At 36.7% G+C, this 26,574-nt stretch overlaps 1 protein-coding gene and 1 long non-coding RNA gene across 4 annotated transcripts in view; one reads left to right on the top strand and one right to left on the bottom strand.

Annotated features, from left to right (window-relative positions):
* NOL4 (nucleolar protein 4) overlaps nucleotides 1-26,574 on the top strand; it is a 449,007-nt gene that overhangs the window by 412,058 nt on the left and 10,375 nt on the right. For 2 of the 3 annotated variants that reach the window (XM_078153440.1, XM_078153442.1), the window contains one exon: nucleotides 11,293-11,473. The exons of the other annotated variant lie outside the window; for it this stretch is intronic. In XM_078153440.1, the coding sequence (XP_078009566.1) occupies nucleotides 11,293-11,473 (181 nt within the window). The remainder of the gene's footprint in view (nucleotides 1-11,292; nucleotides 11,474-26,574) is intronic. 3 annotated transcript variants of the gene reach the window in all.
* LOC110212579 (uncharacterized) lies at nucleotides 1,247-24,392 on the bottom strand. The gene is made up of 4 exons (XR_002325706.2): nucleotides 24,314-24,392; nucleotides 6,273-6,467; nucleotides 3,737-3,891; nucleotides 1,247-1,527 (listed from the first exon to the last, which is right to left on the bottom strand). It is a non-coding gene; the product is annotated as an uncharacterized LOC110212579 (long non-coding RNA).

Raw genomic sequence — 26,574 nt, forward strand, 5'->3', positions numbered from 1 at the left:
TAACACCAACCTAGAATATTTTACCTATTCTAAAGCCAGCCTAGTACACAGGCTTTACTCAGTAAGTATCAATTAATTACTATTAAAGCACTTTAATATGATTATTTTTTCTTTTGAATCCATGACAGAGAGCTAGTATGAACAGATTTTGGTTAATCTTGCTTTTTGACACAAGTATAGTATAAATTTCTGTTCCTATGATCCTACTCTTTAGAGACAGCAACTGCTTTGTTGTTTCTGTTATTTTCTTTTCATCTACAATGCCAATCTCAGAGCTTGGCACTTAAAACATGTTGGGTGAATTGTTGACATGAGCTGGAATTTTGTGATTGTGTGCATTAAGGAACAATAAGAAAAATGTGTGTGTGAAATATATATGATACATACTTCATATATATATATATGTATATATATATATATATATATATATATATATATATATATATATAGTGTGTATATATTTTTTGCATGATACTACTTTCATCTAAATCTCATCACTAGGCTGCCTGAAGTTAGTTACAATATGGCTTTCCTTTAACACCCATCTTAATGGATATGTGTGCATCTTTAGGAAAAAGACAGAGAGTGTACTTTGTGGATTTCTTAAGCACTTTTACAGCCAGCAATTGGACAGAATATACAAAGTGCTTCAAACTGTGTAAATGAATTGTGGAGAAGGGAGGAATGAATTGAAGACTCTGAGTGTTCCAAGTACTGCTTCCATTCACAATGGGCGTAGGCAGGCAGGTCATTTTTGTTCCCCAGCACAAAGAGATATTGCAAGGTAGTTATTCTTCTTCCGAATTCCTTATGGAAGCAGAGCACTTGTTATCAAATGGAGAGAGAGAAGCTATTTAACTATGTTATATCGATGTTTTGCAATTGTTTATACATAAAATAAAGTGCTATCTCTGACCAAGTCTGTGCTAATAAAGCAAAAGATAACCAAGGCAATAACCTAGGTAGTTTAAGCAAAGATGCTGCTCTTTGCTGGGATCTCTCTCTGTCTTTCTCTGTCTCTGTCTCTCTGTCTCTGTCTCTCCTGACACTCACACACACACAGCTATAGTAACAGATTAAGAAATTCTAAATGCAAGCATAGCTCAAGGATATTGTGGATTCAGTTCCAGACTATTACAACAAGGCGAGTCACACAATTTTTTGTTTTCCTATTGCACTTAAAAGTTATGTTTATATGATACTGTCTATTAAGTGTGCAATAGTACTGTGTCTAGAATAATTTGCATACCTTAATTAAAAATGCTTTATTGTTAAAAAAAATTAACCATCATCTGAGCCTTCAGTGTGTTGTAATCTTTTTCCTGGTGGAGGGTCTTCCCTCTGTATTGATGGCTGCTGATTGATCAGGGTAGTGGCTGCTGAAGGTTGTTGGGTCGGCCGTAGAAATTTCTTAAGATAAATCTGTCCCATCAATTAATTGTTCCTTTCGCTTGAACACTTAGAAGCCATTGTAGGCTTATTAATTGGCCTAATTTCAATGTTGTTGTGTCTCAGGGACAGGAAGGCCTGAGGAGAGAGAAAAAGAGATACTGGTGACGGCTGGTCAATAGAGCAGTCAGAATACACACCATTTATCAATTAAGTTCGTTGTCTCAAATGGGCATGGTTCGTGGCACCCCAAAACAGTTACAATAGTAACATCAAAGATCACTGATCACAGATCACCATGTCAAATATAATAATAATGATGAAAAAGTTTGAAATATGCTAGAATTACAAAAATGTGACACAGAGACATGATATGAACACATGCCATTGGAAAAAATGAAGAATCCACACAAACCTGCAGTTTGTAAAAAAAAAAATGCAATATCTGCCAAATGCGATCAAGTGAAGCACAATAAAACAAGATATGCCTGTGATTGTGATGAAAAATAAGGCAAAGTACTTTTTGTTGTTCTGAATAGTTAAGTTTGTTTTGGTAGCTGTTGCTCGAGCATGTCAATGGATAGCTAAGCAACATATATACAGGAAGATTAAAATATAATTTAGCAATCTGAAAGGCAGTATGGTGAGTGGGATATAGTGATTGGAAAGAGAACCAATCAGGAGTTATAAGCCCTGAATACTGTGACTTGAACAACTTACAACCTCTCTGAACTCAGTTTAGCCATCTGTGAATTGGGAAAAGTAATATCTATCCTATCTACCCCAGAAGGCAAAATTTTAAAAGTAGGAAGGGAATGTGCTTTGAGAACTACAAAGTAGTATTGTCAGTATCTTATCAGCAAAGCCAAACAAATCTTGGAGTAATCATAATTATTATATAGTTCACTTGTATAGTGCTATAAAAAAAACTTTTCCAAATCACATCCGTATTTTAAAATTTACTTAAAACAACAAACCAATGAGGTTGGTAAGATGCTACTTATTATTTTCATTTGACATATGAGGAAATCAAGACGCAGAGAAATTCTGACTTGTCCAAGTTCACATAATCACATTATGACTGGCCAAAGACTTTGCAGGAGAGTCCAGGTATCCTAACTCTGAAACCCAGGCTCTTTTCCCTCACTCATCTTGCCTTTTAAAAGAGAAACAGATAAACAAATGTTCCATGTGCATTTAAATCTATTCCATGTAAATGGATAGATAGATGATAGCTAAGCAGACAGACAAATATATAGACAGACAGATTAGATAGAATAGCTGCTCCTGTCAGCCCAACTCATGGATAAATTTAGCAACTATTCCTAAAACTCACTCCCTCCCCCCCAAAAAATTAATAGATGTGAGAACTATCTAGTTAATGCCCTCTTCCTCCTCAAACTCTCCCTTAGTATAACATGAGGAAAGTACTATGGCTAACCTTAAATATGGAATTTTTCTAAGCAGAGATAGATGGGGGGGGGAGATTGAGAATCAAAGAATAACAGAATCTTAGAGTTTGAAAGGGCTATATGGAACATCTAGTCTAATCCGTGCCTGACCAAGAATCCCTCTATGACATCTCCCATCAGTGACCATCAAGACTTTGCTCAAAAACTCCCATTGAAGAGAGATCTGGTACCTCCCTAGGTTGACTATTCTTCATTTAGACGGCTGACTTCTTGCTACATTGGTGTTGACTATACTTGACTTAATAGCTGAAAGCCTATGTAAAATGTATCTATAGTCTTGTCCTGATCTAGTGACCCTGTCAAAAGAAGAAATGTAGTTAGTCTGAGTTGAACTGTGTTACTTTAACCATGCTCATTTTCAATCATCATCATTTCCCCTTCTAAATAACTCACAAACCATCTCTCTAATAAAATGTCCTAGAAGTTCACCAAGAATTGAAGTCAATATCATTGGCCTATACTTTTAAAGTTCCATTCCCTTCCCTTTTTTGAAAATTTCATATTCCACCTTGCTACAGTCCTGTAGAAGTCAGTTCAGTGGTACAATGGTTAGAGCACTGGACCTGGAGTCAGGAAGAACTGAGCTCAAACACTGCTGCGTGATCCTAGGCAAGTTACTTAATCTCTGTCTGCCTCAGTTTCCTCAACTATAAAATGACAATAATAATAGTATGTACTTCACAGGGTTGTTGTGAGGATCAAATGAGATAATATTTGTAAAATATTCAGCGGTGTGCCTGGCACATAATAGTCAATCAATAAACATTAAGTGCCTCCCAGTACTAGGCAAACGCTTATTCCCTCCCCACCCACAGGTGCCTCTCCCATTTTCCATAATCTTTCAGACATCACTGACAGTGTTTCCACCACCACACCTGTCAGTTCTTTCTGAGTACCGGAATGCAGTTCTCCCGGGTCAAGTGATTTGAGTTTTTTGTGACCAACGATGTGCTCTGTGTATCCTTATCTTTGAGATTCAGCTCCCTATTAACTATTCATAGTCTCTCATTTTCAGGAATATGATAATTTTCTGTGGCAGGGAAGACAAAAGGAAAACAACAGTTAATTAATCCCCTCTCCCTAGTCCTCACCCTGAGCAGGACTCCCAACTACGCTAGACCTGATTTGGACCTATTTACCCTCCACAATATGAACTCTAATAAGGATAACTGACATTACAGATTTATGTATAACATCATATGGTTAACATTTTATTATATATAAATTAATATTTAGCTAATTAACATTAAATACTACATATTTAACATTGTTATACATTTAAATTAATGTTAAGTGTTAAATATATATTTAACATATATATAACATTATATATTTATATATAACATTTTTAAAGTTTGCAAAGAACTTTTCATATATCATATTATTTTATCTCCACAACAACCTTGTGAACCAATTTTAAGAATTTCCTGCCATTCTAAGAATATAAGTTGCAGAGAAGGTGGTGATCTACTTTGATAAAGTTCCTCACTAGAAGTTCCTTACACCAATGGGATCACAATTCTAGTGTGAAAAACTTTTTTTCTAACTTTTAAAAAATCCTTTTTGTTGTCCTTAACTTTCCTCACAAGCCTCAGCTGGCATAGACAATAAAATTTTGAGCCTAGAGTCAAGAAGACCTGGATTCCTGCCTCAGATACCTAAGTCCCGTGTGAAACCCAGGCAAGTCAAATAATCTCTCTGAGTCTCACTTTCCACTTCTGTAAAGCAAGAATAATAATGAAACCTACCTCATTGGCTTGTTGTGAGGACCAGATAATATAAATAAAGTTCTTTGCAAACCTTAAAGTGCTAGATAGATGTGAGCTATAATTATTCTTACAGAGCTCTGCAATGTTTTAATAGTCATCTTATTTTGCAATTAAAAATCTAAATTGGCCAATGAATTTCTTATGTATTCTTATCCATATTTTTAGTCAATTCCCCTTTCTCGTCCCCTTAGTAGAATTGGGTTTGTAGTATTTTTTTCTTTTTTGCATTTTCATTATTTGATTCTTCATAGGTTTCTATCCCCATTAGTCTGACCTCTGGATTCACAGAATCTGACCTACCTGTTCCCTAAAGACTTTCACATTTATCTCCTAAAATCAAAGATGACTGTCAAATTAAGCCTTTCCTTCCTCACATTTCCTGTCACAGATTCTAAGACAGAGTGCTCATTTCCCTCTAAGAGTCTCATTTCTATTTTAACAATCAGTTTCTCCTTCTCAGTCAGACTCTGGTGTAGATTAGCACTTCCCTTCATCATTCCCTTCTCTGTTGACCAATAAAATTTTCATTAACGCAAGTCAAGAATTCATTAGCTGTTGTGCTTTGAGCAGACAGAAGATTCTGGCAGATGTTGGGATAATTTAGCTTCCCTATGTACTACTCTATCATACCTCCATACTAGGCATGTTTCCTGGATTCCTCAAATATTTCATCTCTTTCTATCTAGGTAGTCTATAGTATACTCACATGACAATATCACTTCTGTTTCTTTACTTCCATTTTCTTCATTTAAATACTTTCTACCATGCTTCCCCACTATGGCTCTTCAATTTCCTCCTGTTACTAAGTTTTTGATACTCAGTGCTACTCTATCCCCATCTATTTTTCATCTCTCCTGTTCTTTTTGAATCTGACATACTGTACCAGATCAATGTTGCCATCATGGGTCACACCCCACCCATCTCAATGATACATGGAGTCCTTTGACATTTAGCTCCTTGTAATAGGATCTCTAGTTCACCTTAATTGCAGTTATTTTGTGCATTTGTGAATAGACATCGAAGCCAAGACTTTTATTCCTAGCTCCTTTGCCAATTGTTTTTTTGTCTTCTGCAAAGTACCAGACATTTCTATGACTGTTCTTCCTGTGTTGTGATGTCTACTCTCTAAGTATCTAATCTGCTAGATAAATATCAAATAGAAGCAGCTTTCAAATTAGAATATACTAAATAATGCTAATTGTAAGTAAATGGTGAGGAAAGTTGGCCAAGAGAAAGATTATAGTAGGTACTAAGTCTAGAAGAGCCCACTAGTTCTTGCCAAGGAAAAAATTGTTTACAATATATGCTTACATAAAAACCCTGAGACTTCTGCTTAATTATGTCATTTTTAAAGTGTAGCCTTTCAACAAAAAAACCTTCCTAAGTTTTATTTACCAACACTCCTCAGTTAAAACAGTTCGGGAAATTTCTAGTATTAGCCCAAGATGAATATTGCTGTACCTACATATATGCATACTAAATTATATATACATTAAATAAAAGTGGTTGGGGGGGCAGGCCTATTTTTCTCTGTCTTTGCATTGGCTACGGTTAATTTTAGCTTGTGTTTTATTTCCCAATTGTATCAGAAAACAAAGAAAAACAGTATTTGGGGGTCAGGGGAGGGGATGGTGGAAGATACCCATTTAGTGTTTTGGTTGCCCAGTGGTCTTCTTGTCTTCCATAGTTAATCACTACACCCATTCAGTAGGAGCAGTGTTAATTTGTGGGAGAAGCCCTGAGGAGTCAGGAGAGCTAGATTTGAGTCCTGACTCTGCATGGACAGACTGTGTAATCTTTGGCAAATCTCAACTTCTCAGAGCCTCAGTTTCCTCATCTGTAAAACAAAGATAGTAGTAATATTTATACCACTTACTTCACCAGATGCTTCTCAAGATCAATAATACAAGACATGTGAAATGCCTCATACTAGTAAATCACAACATAAATGTACATTGTTTCCCTACTTAGTTTCCAGGGCTTGGTTCAAATTATCATTTTAAAATAACAATCATATGTCTCCATAACTGCATATGGAAGTTTATATTGTAAATAACTCCACTCCAAATCTACCCAAGTTTAGACACTGCAGTGAAGATATGGAACATGTTTGTGTTTTGATATAGAACTTGAAGTTTTTCATTGTTCTTTGTAGGTAGAGTGAAATTAATGATGAGGTGAAGAACATATAGAAAGAAGGACAGAAAGAAGGAAGGAAGGAAAAAAGGAAGGAAGGAGGGAGGGAAGAAGAGAGGAAGGAAGGAAAGGAGAAGGGAGGAAGAGGAAGGAAGGAAGGAAGGAAGGGAGAAGGGAGGAAGAAAAGAAGGAAGGAAGAAGGGATGGAGGGAGAAAGGGGGAGGGAGGGAGCACTTACTGAGTACTTACTATGTGCAATGTGCTAAACACTATAGTAAACAATGAAATAAAAGAAGATAGATGGATAATGAAGCAGCTAACATTATCAGGAGGCAATACTTGTGGAATATTTGTCATACTTTGATTTAAAAAAACAGAAACAACAAAAAACATATTTCTTGAAAGGTCAGAATGGAGTGAATGAGATTCTTTTCTGTATAACACTGTTTCTTTGGAGATTTCTGAGGAATATATTATAATATAGAAAATGATAATATGTGGCTTGGGAGCCAAAGCCAGCTTACTCCCCCTCTGGGCACTGCCTCTTAGCTGAGCTGAGAACAGTAAGAGCAGTGGAGTATCCTGGACCAACCCAACCCATTCTCAGTCAGACCCCTGCTATAAAGAATCACCCATGCTATTATACTTCTTCCCTCATGCTTTAATAGGAGACACTTTTTTTTCCTTTCACATATCCCAAAATGGTATTGAGCAGTTTGTCTAAAATGTAACTATAGAAGTCACCTTAAGTTTATTTGGTCTGTCCTGTCTTTTTTAGTCAATGATCCTTCTGAACAGAAACTTTCAGTGTGTTTTCCAGTTGATTGTGTCTTGGTGGCCAGCATCATTCATATTTTTGTCTTTTTTATGACTACTCTTTATTTTTCATGGTACAAAAATTGAATCAGAAAGGGATAGGGGTTCGTGTGTGTGTGTGTTCTGTTCAGATAAATGAAAAGTCACTGCTCTGGTGAGCCTTGAAGTTTGTATCCATAAGTTGTGATGTCAACCTCTTTTGAAAATAATCTTCACATCAATTCAAGAAACAAAAATATCAGGTCAGGGAAAACTAATGATTGTTGAAACTTGCTGGCCAAGCTAAAACTTGACTCCAAGGGATATTAATTTTTTTTCTGTCATTAAAGGGGAAAAACATGATTATCCTCTGTAACTGGTAATAATGATCTTCTAAGATAAAAATAAATTAAATTTATATTAAAGCTCTGACTAAAGGACATGACAGCTTCTTTCTTTGTTAGAATTTTCATATGGTGTATAATGGAACATATAGTGGACTTTAAATGCTTCCAGTAACATCAATAATGCAAATCTGTGTTTGAATACAAATGAATGCCTACAAGGCCTGTTTTGGTTATTAATGATATTAATTATCTGACTGTTCAGTGTTGTTACTGTTGTGTTTGGAGCAATACTTAATAATAAAAGCCCAGAGGCAAATCTCAAAAAAAAAAAATTTAATAACAGAGATTAATTCTACTATACAAAGAATTCAAGAGAATGTTTACTGGTGAAAATCCAGCCTACATTTTAACTCATTAGGAAGACATTCGTCCAGTGAATACATTTTATGAGTATAACTTGCTTTCTTTTCCCAACCAAAAGAAATGGTTCTGATGTATTTCCAGAGAGTAGCCAGTTTCCTAACATTAGAAACCAAAAGGCTCCCTATCGTAAATGGTCGTTGCTTAAAAAGATCTCATAGCTATAGGCCTACCCTCAAAGATGAAGATGCTGTTCATGAGCAGTCCTTTATGATCTTAGAATTGCTTTGAAATGCATCCCACTCAGATTTGTCTTCAAGGGCTCATTGGCTACTTGGCTGTAGTGGCATATGCATGGACTGAGCTGGTCCTCTGTGGATATCTCTTTTGTTGTGAAAATAGTCTAAAACGTCTTCACCGAGGAGCAGAATAAAGTGAGGGAGGCCTGTCAAATTTTTCCCCATACTGTCTTTCAGTATTTGATTCTAGAAACTGACACTAAGCTATTGTGGCAGGTGACATATGGGGTAGCAGCCCATCTGGTCGGCCAGGTTTATTGCCATCATGGCAGGTAAAGCTATCATTTATAATCCAGTTGACTACAGCTGCCAGCGGATGCTGTGTTTCTGTGCCGTTCATGCCAGCTGTAGCAGTTTTCACTGGTTTTAAAATTGAACTGCTTTTAGTCTGAAGCCTCCCCTCAGGCCTATTTACCATAGGAAACCTAACCAGGAACTCAGCACTCCCAGGAACATAATGGTGCAGCTCCTTAGATTGCACAACTCTCTCTACCATCAACAACAGCATAGCACATCAAGGAAATGAAATGTGGAGTATGCATCTCACGTCTCCTTATTTCTAACAGAAACATATTTTTTTCAAATGGAGCCTCTGCTCTGCCCCATTAAATTCAATGAATCAGAGAATTATAGATTTGGAAGAGATATTAGAGGCCATAGAGCCTAACCCTCTTGTTTTAAAGAAACAGGAACATAGAGGTCAGCTGACTTAACTCAGGGTCATCAAAATAGGAAGAGTCAGGACACGAACTAATGTACTGACTCCCAAGTTTAATATTCTTTCCAGTTATAAAACACTTTCCCCATAACAACTCTGTGGTGTAAGGTGTATGATGATACTGGTTTTGAAAGATGAGAAAAATAAGGCTTAGTAAAATGGAGTGACTTGACCATGAACAGACAGCCATTAAGTATCAGAGCTAAGACTTGAACAAAGAGCCCTTGTTTCCAGCGCTGGCTCTCTATCCTCTGTGCCACTCTGCATTTTCTTTACACAATGAAAATCTCAAGGCTACCTCAACAGAGATATGTTAACTGGGAACTACCTTGGAACTGGGAACTATCATAGTTCTCCAGTAAGGATCTAACCTCAACACTGGATGAGGAAAGGAATAAGCATTTTTATAGTACCTATGCTGTTCCAGGCACTGTGCTAAGCACTTTTACAAACACTATCTCATTTGATCCTCATAACAACCCCGGGAGCTATTACATCCTCATTTTTTAATTGAGGAAACTGGAACAAACAAAGGTTAAGTCACTTGTCCAGGGTCACACAGCTAGGAAGTATCTGAAGCTAGATTTGAACTCAGATATTCCTGATTCCAGGCACAACACTCTACCCACTGTGCTACCAGCTATCTCTAATAATAATGTTAGAGTTGCTAGGCAGTGACACCTGGATTCCTTATTCAGAGCATGCTGTTCCCATTACCAGTTAAAAGCGTTGTTCCCCAAAACCAGGGAATCTTAATTTTTTTTTTGTCATGGTCCTTGTTGACAGTCTGCTGAAGCCTATGGACCCCTTCTCAAAACAATATTTGTTGCCTATATTCATAATTGAAGGAAATGCCCAATTTCAGTTAGAAATTTGTGAGAATAAGGATGTAATTTTGTCCAATCCAAATTCGTAGACGCCTTGAAATCTAATAGCTGGCCATCTTTTTAAAACCCTTAAGAAGAGAATTCAGTTGTATGGAATTCAAAGGCCAAGGACTGAATCCTATCAGTTGACCATTTTTGCCATTTATTTGCCTTTGAACTATTTCCCTTTTTAATTTCAGAATCTCACTTTGGCATACTTAAAAAGTATCTCACTTTAACCACAAATCCTGGTTCCCAGGTAGACATCTCAGACAGAATGGAAATAATCTTTCTTTCAGAGGTCAGAATCAAGGAATAGTACAATCAGAATTCTACAGTACTATGTACTATGGATCTACTTTTGTCCTGTGAAAGATTGGGGGTCATTCCCAATGTGACAAGTATCTCTGCATTCACGGAGCTGCATTATTTCATGTTTACTCTCTAAGCATTTGGGGGCACAAAAATGAGTTTTAAAGTTGCTTGTTCTGTTAAACATGCACCATAAAGTTAATGGGCTGCAAAATTCTTCAGATTATGACTAAAAAAGCTCATCAGAATTCACCAGTGATTTGTTTTATATTGTCTCTGCAGTCATAAAGCAAGTTAAAAGCAAAAAAGCTACCACATACAGGAGTCAAATAAAGTCAGACATGCCCTATAGATTAGGGCCTTTTGCATTTCCATGGCAATGCGGAAAATTCACTCAGTCTAAGTTTCTCGATCAGAAAAGATGTCAAGTTTATTGCCAATTTTGCCATTTTGTTTCTCTATGACTTGACAGGGTCTCTGGGGCAAAAAGATTTGTAGCCAATTCTCCAAGTACTAATGCAACACTTAAAAAAGGCTTCAAGAGATGATTTGGAAGAGTTCTTCTTCTTTTTTTTTTTGTCTTTTCCTTTCATTGTTATTTTAAGTTTGTCTGGAAGGAATAAAGTGCTGTGTCACTGTTCTCGGATGGATCTTCCACATTGTTGTCTCTTTGCAGGAGGCCGTTCAAAAACCAAGAATTCAGGTTGAATATACCCTTTTTTCCCTCTCAGCAACACTTGCAGAAATGTAGATAACAGTAAGAAAAGTCCTGTTCCAAGTAAAATATAACAATGATTTGACACCCTATAATGAAACATTGTCTTTTCAGGACGAGTCTGCTTCAGCTGACAAACAGCATAAACAAGAAGCGGCCCAGGTCACTTATTCCACATCAGCTGTTTCTAGCACACAGGAGGTGTTGTATATCAATGGAAACGGGACCTACAGTTACCATAGTTACAGAGGGTTAGGAGGAGGACTGCTAAATCTGAATGATGCTTCTAGTAGTGGTGAGTTCTTATTACAGATTGTGTATGTCTGTCCAGTTGGGGGTGGCGTCTGTTCGAAATTGGAGAGAGAAGAGAGAATATGCAGATGTCTCCCAGATACATATTCCTATAAATGTGCTTTTTCTCTTGCTATTGCTCAAAATGGCAAAAATCATTATGCAATTGTAGGATTACACATAGTTCTCAAAACTCTACAAAATTTGACTAAGTATATAAAAGCTTTTTTCCCCAGAAGTGGAAACCCCTTATGCTAAATAACAACTATTTTTATGAAAACAGTAATATTAAATAGGAATCTTTTTTTCTAAATAAAAGAGTCAAGGTGATCCCTGATTTGGGGAAATTGAAGCACAGAAATATTAAATAACTTATTTGAGGACACAAAGGCATAAAAACATGTGAGAAAATATAAGAACATAAGAAGTATTAGACATTAGACCAATAGAAGATCTAAGTAAAGATTTTGTTTCTGATCATGGAACCAAGAGATATTTAAGAAGCGAGCATAGTAGCTACTCTTCTCAGCACCAAAAGGTTAGTGACTTCCCAAACATCACAATTTTCTCATAGCCTACTATGGATCCATGATTCTTGAATTCTATTGTATTACTTGAATATATTTTCATCTTCTGAGTGTACAACCTGTTACAGTACTGAATCACAAAGTTAGCTACTCGCTGTATAAAGTAGCCTTCCTTTAATTCACCTTGATTCTAATTCCCTTTGAGTTCCAAGGGCTGTCTCCATAATTCTGTTATTCTGAAATTTAGTTAAGTATGTGCCATTTTGCACCCTCTAGTCAATCAGTAGCCGATCTACAATCCTCTGACTTCCATTCCTGCTGGGTTATTCTTCCTAGCTTTGCCTTAAAATTTGCCAAAGACTTCTTAGCCTACTTCATGATTACAAATTGCTCTGTATTTTTTAACCTAAATTCCCCCCCCCATCTTCATGTTATCTCCTCCCCAGGATATTAACAAGGATGTTGAAGGGGCAAATGGTTGTGAAATTATTGAATATGGTCCACTGATAGTCTACTATAAGGATAATAGGTTTTAGAGCTTGAAGGGACCTGAGAGGTTACCTAGTTCATTTTACAGATAAGAAAACTGAGGCCTGGGGAGAGTGACTTACCCAAGGTCCCACATGTCATAAGTGACAAACTTGAATATAGATGAATTCTCTTGTTATGATATGCCATACTAACAGCACACGATACCATATTGATGTGTTTAATAGGGCAGAGCAGGACCTCACATTTTAAAAAATGATCTCATATGTATCATTAAATTCTTTCCTAAAATATTAGTCTGCTGTGTGTACACTTGACTTTAATCAATGTTGCTTTACATAGCAGCTATGGGATGTAGGTCAGTATAACTAGACCTTTCTCAAAGGTGAGGGAACTGAGGCAGAGAAACGAAAGTAACTCAACAAACCTAGAGCAGAGCCAAGATTATAATATGCAACCTGTCCTAGGCTCAGACAAATAAGCCTTACATCTCGAGTTAAAGGGAATTTTATGAATTAAAAAAAAAAACTGAATTCTTCCACGATTCATCCTCTATTTACAGAGCCCTGTGAGTAGCAGAGAGATGATGATATTAGAATCTGTCCATTATCACTATAGTTCATTCAACTAAAAATAATTATGTGTGAAACTATGTAATAGGGCTTTTGGTTCTTTTTTATTATTATTTTTAATGCAAAAAGAGGTGTGAGTGTTGTGTGTGTGTGTGTCTTTTCCTGCCTAGACTACTGAGGACTTAATGGGACCATTAATTTTTTTATATCTTTTTTATGTATTCATTTTAAACCATCGTACAATAGGACAATAGCTTTAGCTAAGGAGATGGTTTATAAGTAAAATAAATATTTTTGAAGTGTAATCTGATCATTTATATAAAATCTTTAATTTTAGAACCACTAGGGCCTAACAGATAATTAAATCTCAAGTGGTTGATATGAGGTATAGGCCACACTCTATACTCTGTGAAGTTTAGTATGTGGAAAGTCTGGTATGGGTCCCATAGGAATTGGCTTGTGATATTTTATTTCAACAACTGAGGCTGTCTTCAGATTGTTTGTAGATATGCCTGGTGATTCCATGATAATCCAAACTTTGTCATTTTGAATAAACAGCTGAAGATGGATTTTGGTGGACTTATGAGCAGAGTTAGACTGATTAAACAGTGAACAAATTATTATACTTTTCTTCATGGTTTGCTTCCATGCTTGCTATTCAGTACCAGGAAATATGATATATGTACTCTTATGACAATTCCAAAATCTACAGTCACTTTCACTTAGATTATTCTACGAAATGAAGACTCATTTAACTCATATTATATTTATATTTAAAAGTTATACCTACATTTGCTTTGCTTTAAGTTTCAAAGAGCAATTTTGTGTTCTATGATAGAATGTAGAATGTATTATAAACAAATTGCTATTTCTATTAAATGCTTCTTAATTATTAAAATAACTGATAGCATTTACAATCCTGTTATTATGGGATTAAGGGGAGGTCTTTTAGTTTGTTTTCCCTTATAGTTGGGGAAAAAATAAAATATTATTAATTATAAATGACTGCATACCTGAGAAAACTGTGCCCCTTTTGTGGTGGCAGAAATATGCTTCCAAATGTCATTCAGCAGAGATTAGACAAGAAAGCCATGTGTCTCTGGACTCCATTAAAAACTAAAGAGTGTGGGGCAGCTAGGTGGTACAGTATATAGAGCACCAGCCTTGGAGTCAGGAGGACAAGAGTTCAAATCTGACCTCAGACACATGATACGTACTAGCTGTGTAACCCTGGGCAAGTCACTTAACCCCAATTGCCTAAATTAAAAAAAAAAAATTAAGAGTTGTCTCCAAGGGCAGGATTATTAAGTTTTGTCCAGACTAATCCCTCTCTGGTTCAAAAGAGTAATGCCTCAGGAACACAAGGAAAAGAAAGGAGCTAATTTCGGGGAAAAAATTGAGAATCAGAAGTATCTTCAGCATCTCCTATTCTAAGAAGTCTTCTTATTTTCCAACATTACCCTTGTCTTCCGGGAGGCAATTTGGACTAAGTATAATATGCTGATACTCTAACCAACACAAAACTGACTACAAGCTAAGGATATCTTTTTCATCATCCTATAATATTTGAAATTCCCTAATATTTAATTTATGGTATTTTAGATAGGAAAATCTTAGCAAGAGCTGGTAGTTTTGAAAAATATGTGAAAAACTATTTATATTGACAAATTAAATCTTTTCCAGGCATTTCAAACATTTGTGTGTAATCAAGAAATGGCATATTGTTGTTGTTGTTGTTGTTTTATATATAAATAAATTCCATTTACTGGTTAAAGTACAGCATGACCTTGGACCATAATACAGGATAGGAGATTTGGCCTTTATAAGAATCAGCTTTGTGTCAGGGTCAGGAAAGAAGCAGATAATGTTAAGGTCTCTAAACATCAGTTCAGCTGATGTCGTGTGGAAAGGAAGAACTACATTAATACACATGAGTCATAATCAACATATAAGGGTCATAGGTAGGACCAGTTTTATGTAACAAGAGAGAATTGCTGAATTCAGCCGATCACTGAAAACTCAGACTGATCTGTAGTCATTTCTTGAAGTGGTGAGAAACTGGGGGCTTAGGACACATTGACCGTGAGATACTAGCATGAAATAAGATAAATGTGTATTCTTGGTCATAAACTAGATAAGGGAAGATAAGAATCTAGACCATTAACTGGGGTTAATAAGCCAAGTGGAGATTTGGGGTGAAAGCAGTGTTGAAACATATATAAGGTTTATTATAGGGATTCTTAATCCTTTTTTGCGTGTAATAGACCCTTTTAGCAATCTGGTAAAGGCTAAGGAGTTCTCAGAATAATAATGTTTTTCAATTCATAAAATAAAATATATAGAATTTTAAAGGAAATTCATTATATTGAAATAAAAATGCAGTTTTCCCCATCCAATTTCACAGATCCTTTGAAATTGCTCCCAGTATGCATAAACCCTAAAATCACACTGGAAGGAGGTCGAGGGGCCAGACAGATGCTAATGTGGATCTTTTCCCTTGAAGTTTCAGAAGCAATACAGAAAAGAAATTGTGTTCCTTTAGTGCCATCATACAACTTTTACATGCATTCTAAGTGCTTTCTGTGTAAGGGCAAAAGAGGGCAAAACTCAATTTGCAATCCACCAAAAAGGTAGATAGAAATTTCTAAAATTATTTTTCTTGTATCTAAAAATTTAATTTTTGGATTAAAAATAAAATGTGTAAATGTGAAGATTTATAGATCTTAAAACTAACATATGAGAAGTAACATGATAGATACATATCTCCACCCTCTGTAGAGGGTGGAGAGTTGGCTGAGAGTCAGGAAGACCTGAAGAGTTCAAGTTATAGCTCTGCCATATCCTAGTTGTATTATACTGGGAAAGTCACATAACCTTTCTAATATCATAAGTTACAAGACAGTTGCTGATATTCACTGATATTGTTTCATCCCTTGGAGCTACCCATACAGATTAAAAAAAAAGATGAATATGAGAGAACCATAGCTTAAATTTAAATATAAAAGAATATACTCTCTAGATTTTTCATTCCAACAGTTATAAACAAAATTAAGTGCAGCTTGACAATGTTTTGATAGGCTAAGTATGTTTATATTTTTGCTTAATGACCAAAATCATTACTCTGAAATTTCTGTGAGTTATACAAAAAATTAAAGTCATGAGGGAAAGTATAGTATGAGTGTTCTAACAATATTCCTAATGAATTTTAAATAAAAAATCATTAAAACATCTATACTCCACACTCCAGATATGAAAATGAAAAATGACATAGTGTTTGCCCAAAAGGAGCATCTAATCTAGTAGAATGAGATAAATTCAGTACACTGAAACCGGATTTAGGAGACATGATTTTGAATCATAACATTAGTCGACTGACCACAAAAGTCACATAACATTTTGAAGTGTTGTTTCTTCAACTGTAAAATGGGGATAATACTTCCTCCATAGGGTTACTATAAGGAAGCATAACACCAACTCAAAGATACTTACACTGGTATTTTTAGACTGCCCTCCTCCACCCAAGAAGAGGGTAGCTGACACTGCTAACTCTCAGGTTCTAGGGAAAAAGGGGGTCTATATTCTCAAAACTATAGTTCATGTGTCTCCACTTGTGTGCTTTCCCTTAATAGTCAGCCGATAGACCCAACTAGTTCAAAGCCAAGGCATTTACTAAAATGACATGCAAAATTTGAAGAGGAAGAGACTACTTCTAGCTAGAGAAATCAGAGAAAATTAAATACAAAGGAAAAAACTTGAGCTGAACATTGAAGAAAGAGAAAAATGTCAATAGCTGGAAAGATAAGGAAATGCCCTACATTAAGGTAGAGGAGTTGGAGAGAACAAGAAAAGATCAGGAAAGTGAAAAGTATCTAAGTTTAGAGGAATATACAGTGCATAAAAGAAAGCAATATTTAATAAGATGGAATAGGTAGGTTAAAGCCAGATTCTGAATAGTCTTGATTGTCAGGTATGGAATTTGTATTTTATCCTACAAATGATAAAAATCCTGAAGGTTTTTGAGCAGAGGAATAATATAATCAGACTTGGTCTATGCTTTAGAAAAGTTATTTTTAAATTTTAGTGAAGGATGGATTAGAAAAAGGAGAAGCTGGAGGCAAAGAAGACAAGCTATGAACCTATTACTCTAGGCAAGATATAATGAGTGCCTGAAATGAACTGGAATGGTAGTAGTAGAACTGGAAAGAAAGGATGGATATGAGAGATATTGTTGAGATACAATTGACATATAAGAGAGAGATTCATTCAAATTACACAACTGTGATGACAAGAAAACAAGAAACTAGTCCTCTATTACTCTAAGGGCTCTGATATTAAGCCCTTGGGGACACTTCTATTGTTGAGTTACATTAAGCTTTCTAAAGGAGTTCAGAGTCCCATTGTAAATGTGTATTCTGTCACTTGATTCTAAATCATATACATAAGTTAGTTGTGTCAAGGGCCCCTCTCTGTGGCATCCAGTCGGATTCAATATATAACCTGTGTCATCTATGCCCTCAAGGAGCTCATGCAGAAACCACATTCTATCAACTGTAATTATTGAGTATGCAGAGAATTTTTATCTGTGAGATGGAATAGAGTCCTAAACAGTGCATCAATGACTTTCCAAGCGTTTATTCTTCTATGTGCTTGCCACTGTGATAAATCCTGGGAGTACAAAGACAAAAAACAAAACAAAACAAAACAAACCCAAAGAAGTCACTACCCTAAAGGAGTCTACATTCTATTGGGGGAAGGAATATATGTATAGGTATATGTATGTCTGTATGCATGTTTTTGATTTTATATATTTTGTGTAATATGAAACTTATATATTATATTACTTTGTGTTATATTATTTTAATTTTATAACATTATGTTATATAATTATATATATAAAATTACCCCGATGTATTAATTGTATTAATATTTTATATTATGTTATGACATATTATATATGATATAATATGTACACTATTATATACTATGTGTGTATACACACACACACAAACATGTGCACATATAATTCTTCCACTCATGGAATGTAGACTCCTTTAGAGCAGGAACTGTTTGTGTGTGTGTGTGTGTGTGTGTGTGTGTGTGTTTCTCTATGTCAATACAACATAATGAAGTGAACACCAGTGACTGTTTGAAGAAAGGTCTCCTGTAGGAAGCAGCCCATGAGCTAAGCTTTCAAGGTAGCTAGAGATTCTGTAAGGCAGAGGAAAAGAAATGCATTCCAGGGATGGCGATGTCAGCCTGTGCAATGTCATGAAATTGGGATGTGGATTATAATGTGGATTATATTACATAAGGAACAGATCTTGAGAGACCTTGAACTAATTTAAATAGTAAGGGATTAGTTAATAGAAATGAGGAAAGTAATTCTGAAGTTTAATTTTGCTCCAGGAAGCAGATGAAGCAACAGTTTAAGGGGAGAGAAAAAGCGTTTGGGGGAGCGAGGCAGAGAGAAGGGAATAACGTTGTGGAAGTGCATACATCATGTACATTCTGACCGGAAGTTCATTTAGGTAAAGAGCCCTGCAGGAGAGCAGTGCTGGTTGGTGTACCCCAGACAAGAAGCGGAGTGAGCTAGCTGGTTCAGCCAGGCTCTTTGTGGTCCTGCTTGCTCAGGGTCTATAGACCTTAGAAGCTAGTGCTGTTGATGTGTGGGGAAGAGCTCTCCCACATACCCCAACCCCACTCTAAACACCCACTGGAATTAATCATATTATAACTGTTATGAAAAGGGGGATAGCAATGATTTGATACCTTTGCCCTAGGAAGTTCCCCAAAGCTACAAACTCAGCACAATGAGAGAATTTACATGATAGGTATAACTGGTAATCACTGAGGATTATACTCATTCTATAATCTGAAACACACTTAATTATGTTTATAAATATGGCAGAATAACCCAAATAAAAAATGAAGTACTTGCCAAAAAATTCTTAAGTATGTTAAGACATTTCAAAAGTATGTTTTAAAGACATAGACTATATAATGATTTATTTTAATACCATGTCTAATAAAGTATACTCTAAGCTCATTTCTTACGTGAGTTTCTCTAAATAATGGATTCAATATGACTGCCTTCTGCCTTAACCCCTTCCCATCCAAATTTTCATTTCTAATTTCATTTTTTTCAAATTTAGGTTAGCCTAGACCCTACACCTTTCTCAAAACAGTCTCTCTCCTGGTGAATTTTTACATGGTGCCTTTCAGAAGTCTGTGCACATGGGGTTTTAGATTAGGTAATGAATTATAATTGTCCTTCAACAATAATAAAATTAATTCATTGTAACAGGCCAGTATGGTAAAAGGCTAAGAAGGAATTTTGCAAGGCAACTTGGAACTTCTTAGGGCCTAAACAAATTTTGGGATATTGAAAAACAGATAATCAATATATAACATGAAGCATCTATTGATAAATTCTCAAACATAGTTTGAGGTTGGTTTTTTTTTTATTTTAAAAACAATTAGAATCTGTAGACCTCGAAACTTGTGGTATGACCTAGAGTATAAGTCTAATGCAATAGCTAGCAAGGAATAGAAGCAATTTGAAGTGGAGTTCCTATAGCAGGGCCCTTTTACCCATAAAATCATGGTGAAGTAGAACAAATTGGATTTGGTGACCAAAGAATTGGCTTCAAGTCCAAATTCTGCTACATATTAGCTATGTGACCTTATATAAATCCCTAAATCTTTCAGAGCCACAGTATCCTCATGTTTAAAACAGAGATAATGTACTTCACAGAGTTGATTTGAGGAAAGAACTTTTTAAGTAAGTCACAAGGCTCTATGTAAACATAAATCATGTTTCTTGTGAATCCAGATATTGATTCATATTATTGAAGGGTTTGTGAATTATATGTCTGTTTTCTTTTACTTAGCTTCTTAATATCTAGCTACTATATTCATTCCCAGAATTTTATTTTTTAAAACTTTGCATCTTTTGCTCATTTTTTTCAACCCTAACATACTTTCAAACCATTTGCTCACTTGCAATAGATTTGGGAACATGAAAAAGATCTTTACACATGTGTGTATAGTTATATCTATGTACATATTTTATCCTAGAGGCAGTAAGGAGAAGCTAAAGATTTCTGAACAGGAGACTGACGTGGGCAGGCCTGGGCTTAGAAAGATTATTTTGTCAGGTGAATATAAAATGGATTGGACAAGGAGAAGAGTGGAGGCAGGGAGTCCAGCTAGTCAGTCAGCTAACATTTACTAAGTGCCCAATATGTGCCAGGTGCTAGAGATACAAAAAAGAGAAAACTAAGATCCATAATAGAAGCCATGAGGCTCTGAACCTAAGTAGAGGCAATGTGAGTAACCTAATGTGAACAAATCCTAAGTAGAAATAGCAAAGTTGGAAGGAAAGAAAGTTCTTGAGGAGAGATGAGAGTAGTTGTGGATGAGCTGAATTTGAGGTTCCAGTGCTACATGTGTATGGTTATGTCCAGTGGACAGTTGGAAAGGCAGGACTAGAGGTCAGTGGGAATATTGTGACTGATTGTATAGATTTTTGAGTAATCTGCAGAAAGGTGATAATAAGACATGAGAATAAATGAGATAGCCCAGCAAGAGAGTATAGAGAGAGAAGAAGGTAAAGATGAAGATAGACTCTTAGGGGATGCTGATACTCAAGGCTCAGAAGGAGGAAGATGAACCCGGTAAAAGAAGCGGTAAGGTGGGAAAAAAGAGAACCAGGATAGCATCATGGAAGCCAAAGGAAGAGAGAGTATCAGGGAGAGACAATTAGCAATGTCATACCACAAAGTGGTCAAATCGGATGAAGACTAAAAAAGGAGAATTTAAAATACATTGTACAGAACGGTTTTAATAAAGTGAAAAGAATGGAAGCCAGATTACAAATGAAAAATGAGTGAACTGAACTGTGAGAAAGTAAAGAGAGTATGCATAAACTTTCTTTGTAGTTTAACACTGAATGGAGAAGAGAGTCATAGGATGATAGCTGATGGGGTAATAATAGATCAAGGAAAGGTTTTCTATGTTTAGGAAAGACCTAAGATTAATATATGTGTGTGTGTGTGTGTGTGTATACATATACATATATATACACACACAATACATACATGTAGATATGTACATGCATATATATGTACACACACATACATCCATATATATGTATTACGCGTATATATTGTATATTTGTGTGTGCGTGTGTGTGTGTGTGTGTGTGGTAGAGATGGTAGAGATGGTGGTAGAGAATGGTAGAGAAATGTGGGCTGTTATCCCTCTTTTGCCATTAAGACCACAGCTCAATCAACCTTTCCCACTTATAAAATGCTATTTATTGAGAAGTTAGAACAATGCAGATTGGTGAGCCATTTACATACCTGTAAAGACAAATGTAAACCCTGCATCAATAGGATCATAAGATTCAGAGCTGGACAGAACCTTAGAGATCATATGATGACCAGGTTCTAGTCTAGTCTAACCCTCTGACGCTGCAGGTAAGGAAATCAGCCTAAAGTGCTTATATGACTTGCCAAAGTTCACAGAAGTAGTAAGTAGCAAAGCCAGTAAATAAATGGTAACCTCCATTCCAGTCAGTTACAAGATTTAGCAGAGGGGTTAATGCTTCATTGGAACTATGATGTAAAAAGAAAAATCTGCTTCCAAAGATAAGTTTAAAAAATTTCAAATTATCTGATTAAACTCCTCACTTTAATAGATACAGTTGGTTTCAAGACCTCAGAAAATGTGAACTGAAGGAGCATGTCCACTTCAGCTCTATCTGGAGTATCCAACAAAAATAATTGTTTTTACTGTGCAATATTGACTTGGGTTTCATGGCGTGGTCTTCCTAAAAGCCATCACTCCACTGCATAATAAATGTGATTCTTCATGTATCTTTGGGATACAAGAAGATCTCTAGGGAATGCTGCACTGTCTTTTGTCACTGAATAGAGAATAAAAAAATTTCATTAACTTTCTAGACTCTTTCTTCTAGAGCTGGCTACATTCTAAAGGTCAGGTACTTTCAAGTGATACAACCTCATTGTGTTTACTTTCAGTTTTGTGTCTTCCTCCAATTCCTTCAAAATAATTTTAAAAACAGTTTCTCTGGGGACCTATCTTGGAAGATGAGTTGAACTTCATTGGTTTCATCAGCAGTTCTGCTGTGCAGGACAAGGTTCCTAGAAGGCAACTTTTCTCTTGCCCAGGAAACCAGAAACCTCCCTCCCTGTCTGGAAATGAAAATGCCCATTCATGAGCTTTCAACTGCCTGGGTTTTGTCAACTGAGTGGTGTTAACTAAGACAAAGGGTGCCAGCTCCTTTCCTGAACAGACATATAGCAGCTGCCTATTCTAGACGCAGAAGAGCATCTATTCACCAACACAAGAGACAGCCTTGTGTAATAGACAGAGGACTATCCTAGGAGTCAGGAAAGATTCAAGGGTTCAAGTCCCACTTCCGACGTACACTGGCTTTGTGACTCAAGGAAACTCACTTAACCTGAGCGAAGTAGGACTATAAGTTTCAGAGCAGGTGCCTGATATCCATTGATCAGACAAGTTTCCTTATTAAGAGTTCCTTGTACCAATGAAATCATAAATTCAATCAAAAAATACAAAAACAGAAACAATTTCAAATTCCAAACACAGCCATGATTGCAATTAGTATTTTTCCATTTAACTTTGTAAGTAAATTCCAGTTTATTTGTAGTGTTAGAATCTTGAATGCTGTCATATAGATCTCCATCCCTGAAAAATACTTAAGTCTTTTTGGTGTTCCATTTTGCAGAAAATGCTATCCCTAGCTAGGCTATCCTTCATATTCAACTATTAAAGATAATAGATGTTTTTTAATACATTCTGGTGGTTAAATCCATTCTATCACTTAATCAAACTCAGATCTGTGGATGTATTTAAGAAATAAGTGTGCTTTCAATATCTGAATGGCAATTAATAGAAAGGAGTAATGTTTCATGATTCAATGTAATGAATGCTTCCTACTGTGTTCAAACACGTTAAGTAATTTAATCAAATTAATGTAATTCCTGACCTAATTCTCCAGATCTTGAATTCCTTGACTCTTTTAGGCTGACTGAAATGTTTCTCTTTAGAAAGGTATTCTATATAGTTACATGTATTCTGTATCTAAAATGACCTTGAATGTCACTATAAGAAAAGACACATCACCTGACCCTTAAATGTCTCTGACAGTATACAGTCCAATTCTTTTTTAATGTGGTATCATGGGATGGGATTACTAAGATTTCAGGGTAACCATATTTGATGAGACTTTTGTATGTAAGACTATATTCAAAGAAATGTTTCAATGGATCTATGTAATCACGAGTTATAATGAGCTCCTACCATCTTTGCTTTGTGAATGTCTTACAAGAATCAGAATCCATTCTATCTAAATAAATTTACAATAAGTTACATTCAACCTTTATCTTTATAGTCCAGGGCCACTCTTGATAAACTACTCCATTATAACTGGTTTGCCTTGAGCAGATTTTCTATACCAGTTTTCTCACTTCACCTTGAAATAGTTATTTTCTCTCTTAGCCAGCTGGCAGCAGCACGAAAGTTTGAAAGGAGGAAGGCTGGTTCAACTGTTGAATCCTCTGAATGTCTAACTAATCTACCCTCAACAACTTCACCTTAGCAGCAATCCTTGTCGTTTCTTCATACAAAAAGTTTTTATTTGTTGGTTTGTTTTAAAACATCAATAAGATGGTCTTTGTCTTAGCAAAAATCTTTGGATATTTGGTAAAGTGAGATTAGAATTTGAAAAGAGACTATTTGCGCTGGGCCTGCTGGAGAATACCTGTATTTCCTGCTACCAGAGAGGCTAAGGGCGTTGAGCTCTGGAATTCTGAGCTGTAGCAAGGCTGAAGCCAATCAGGTGGCCACACCTGGTCTGTTACCAACATGGTGAGCCCAAGCTAAGGGAGATGCAAACTGACCTAGGTTAGAGATGGAGTAGGTGAAAGATCTCATGCTGATTAGTAATAGAATAAGGCCTTTGAATGGCTGGTGTACTTGCGGCTTGGAGGGGAGGGGAGGGGGGGGAGGGAGGGCAGGGAGGGGAGGGGAGGGGAAGGGAAAGGGAAAGGGAAAGGGAAAAGGGGAGGGAAAGGAGGAAGGGAGGGAGTAGGAAGGCAAAGGGGTAGAGTGGAGGAAGAAAAGAAGGAAAAAAGAAAGACAGTGTGTGGGACAGCGACCCCAACCCAACTTAAACTCAGAGACCTCATGGTGGAAAGTAAAGGTTACCTTTATTACAATCTCGCGAGATGGCTGTCTGCTCCTTCGATACACGTGGAGAGAGGGAGGGAGGGAGAGGGGGAGGGGGAAGGTGAGAGGGGGAAGGTGAGAGGGGGAGGGAGAGGGGGAGGGGAGGGGAGGGGAGGGAGAGGGAGAGGGAGAGGGAGAGGGAGAGGGAGAGGGAGAGGGAGAGGGAGAGGGAGAGGGAGAGGGAGAGGGAGAGGGAGAGGGAGAGGGAGAGGGAGAGGGAGAGAGGGAGAGAGTGTAACAGGGGCCGCCTTATGAAAGCAAATCTCCGCCCACCACGCAAACAAGCCTCCGCCCACTACTATCCCTTCCCCCCTTACCTGGCGGTGGGCTTACATTCTAAGCTCGAAAGTTTCTTCCTATCCTCTTAACTGGGAGGTGAGGCTTTCCGGAAGCTCAGGTTGGGGGTGGGGCAGGCCTTATTCTTTCTGTTAAGTGCTTAAAAACAGGGGCTAAATGGGGGAGGATTTTGAAAGTAATAATCAAGAATTATTTGACCCTTTGAGGAGCCTTCACTTCTGAGAGTTCATTTCTCACACTACCTTCTGAACTCATTACCTTAATTACACTGAGAAGTCTTCACTGGGACATCCCATTCAACAGGAAGAGGAGAGGAAGAGGAAGAGGAAAAGAGGGGAAGGGAGGGTACAGGAGGAAGAAGAAAGGGAAGAGAAGGAAGACTATTTTAGGGCATTCATGTCCAAACTCTCCCCAAAATCTGCTTTCCCATTTCCTCTATCCCTCACAAATTTAGCTCATTGTGTCTTTCAAAGTCCCTCTGTTTTTCCAGTGACAAGGAACCCCTCCAGGCACTTTATCCATTGTTTTGTATTATCTGTGTTAATGTTCCCCTCCATTAATTTGGATAATTGAAAATAGAATGTATGGGCTTCCCAGCATTTTCCTGACATATGCTAGATAACCCCACTTGTCATCTTGCCCTTTTTTTTTCATCTTTTCACTCAGAATTAGTTTCTGAGGAAAATTAAGTTATTAAAGGAGCATCTACTTCTGCTTTATTCTTTATTTTGATTTCCTTTTAATTTTTTTAAAGAAACTGAGGACTGACAGGAAACCCAGGAAGATTTCTTCTGCCCCTAGATGAGGCACAACTTAAAATGTCCCAGACAGTTCTATTATTACTATTTTCTTTCAGAATTTTAGCAAGTTAGAACAAGAGACGTTGCGGGGAAGTAAGTTTTAAGAAACTAATCTGGAAGAAGCAGCACTAGTCTTCACTTCATCCAATAACTCTGGCCTCCTAAAAATATAGACTTATTAATTATTAGCCACTTGAACTCTAAGACAATTGAAAAAATAACTATATAAAAATATAAAATTTTCTTATACTTCTATTTATAGTAGGATTAAAAAACACATCATATATGTCAACAGAGTAGCTGTCAATTTGTGGAAGGTGATAGAAGCATTTGGTAAATTGCTAAGAAAGACAAAACCAATTTATGCTTTAACACAGCCATTTAAAAACATTTTACTGCTCTTCCCCTCCCCCAAGCCAGTCCTGCTATAAATCATGGTCTACAATAGCAATGACCATTTTGAGGGACAGTGTTGGATTTATTAGGACATTATTGGTTCCCAGAAGGCTATTAACCATCAAACTGATTGTTAACTACTGGTAACAAACAATTCCGAAGGGATTATTGCTGAGATAACTCGCACACAGCCTTGCCTCTCAGGGCTATCAGTGCTTTCTCAGCATTGCCAGAATAAATTGCTATCATATACATATGACCTATGGACAGCATGTTAAATAATGGACGCTGAGTGTACAACTCCCAATGAACCTTTCAATTTACAGAACAAACATTTGTCCAGCAGGTTTTTACTGGTTTTATTTTTAGTTTTATTTTTCATGTAATCATGAGATAAATGATCATCCAAGAAGGTGAATAAGGGCCCCCTAAAATGTCTATATTTGGAAGTTAAAGAACCATTGGTTATTAATGAGACATGGGAGATACATGGATATAATAGGTCTTGAAACTGAAAATAGTATGTCGTAATAAATCCTGAAATGGGCTGCCTCAGGAAGTGGGGAGTTCTCTGCCACTGGAGTTGTGCAGAGGCACAGTGTTCTGGTTAAAGATGTTGTGGAAAGAATTCATGTTATAGGTCAGGGCTGTCCACTGAGGTCTCTCCCAACTCTGAGGTTCCATGGTTCTGTGAAATGTAAATGACTGTATCCAGTAGAGAGACTACAAGTAGCAGAGATACTGGCA

This window comes from Phascolarctos cinereus, unplaced genomic scaffold (assembly GCF_003287225.1).
Source record: "Phascolarctos cinereus isolate Bilbo 61053 unplaced genomic scaffold, phaCin_HiC Scaffold_4;HRSCAF=312, whole genome shotgun sequence".
Taxonomy (NCBI): domain Eukaryota; kingdom Metazoa; phylum Chordata; class Mammalia; order Diprotodontia; family Phascolarctidae; genus Phascolarctos; species Phascolarctos cinereus.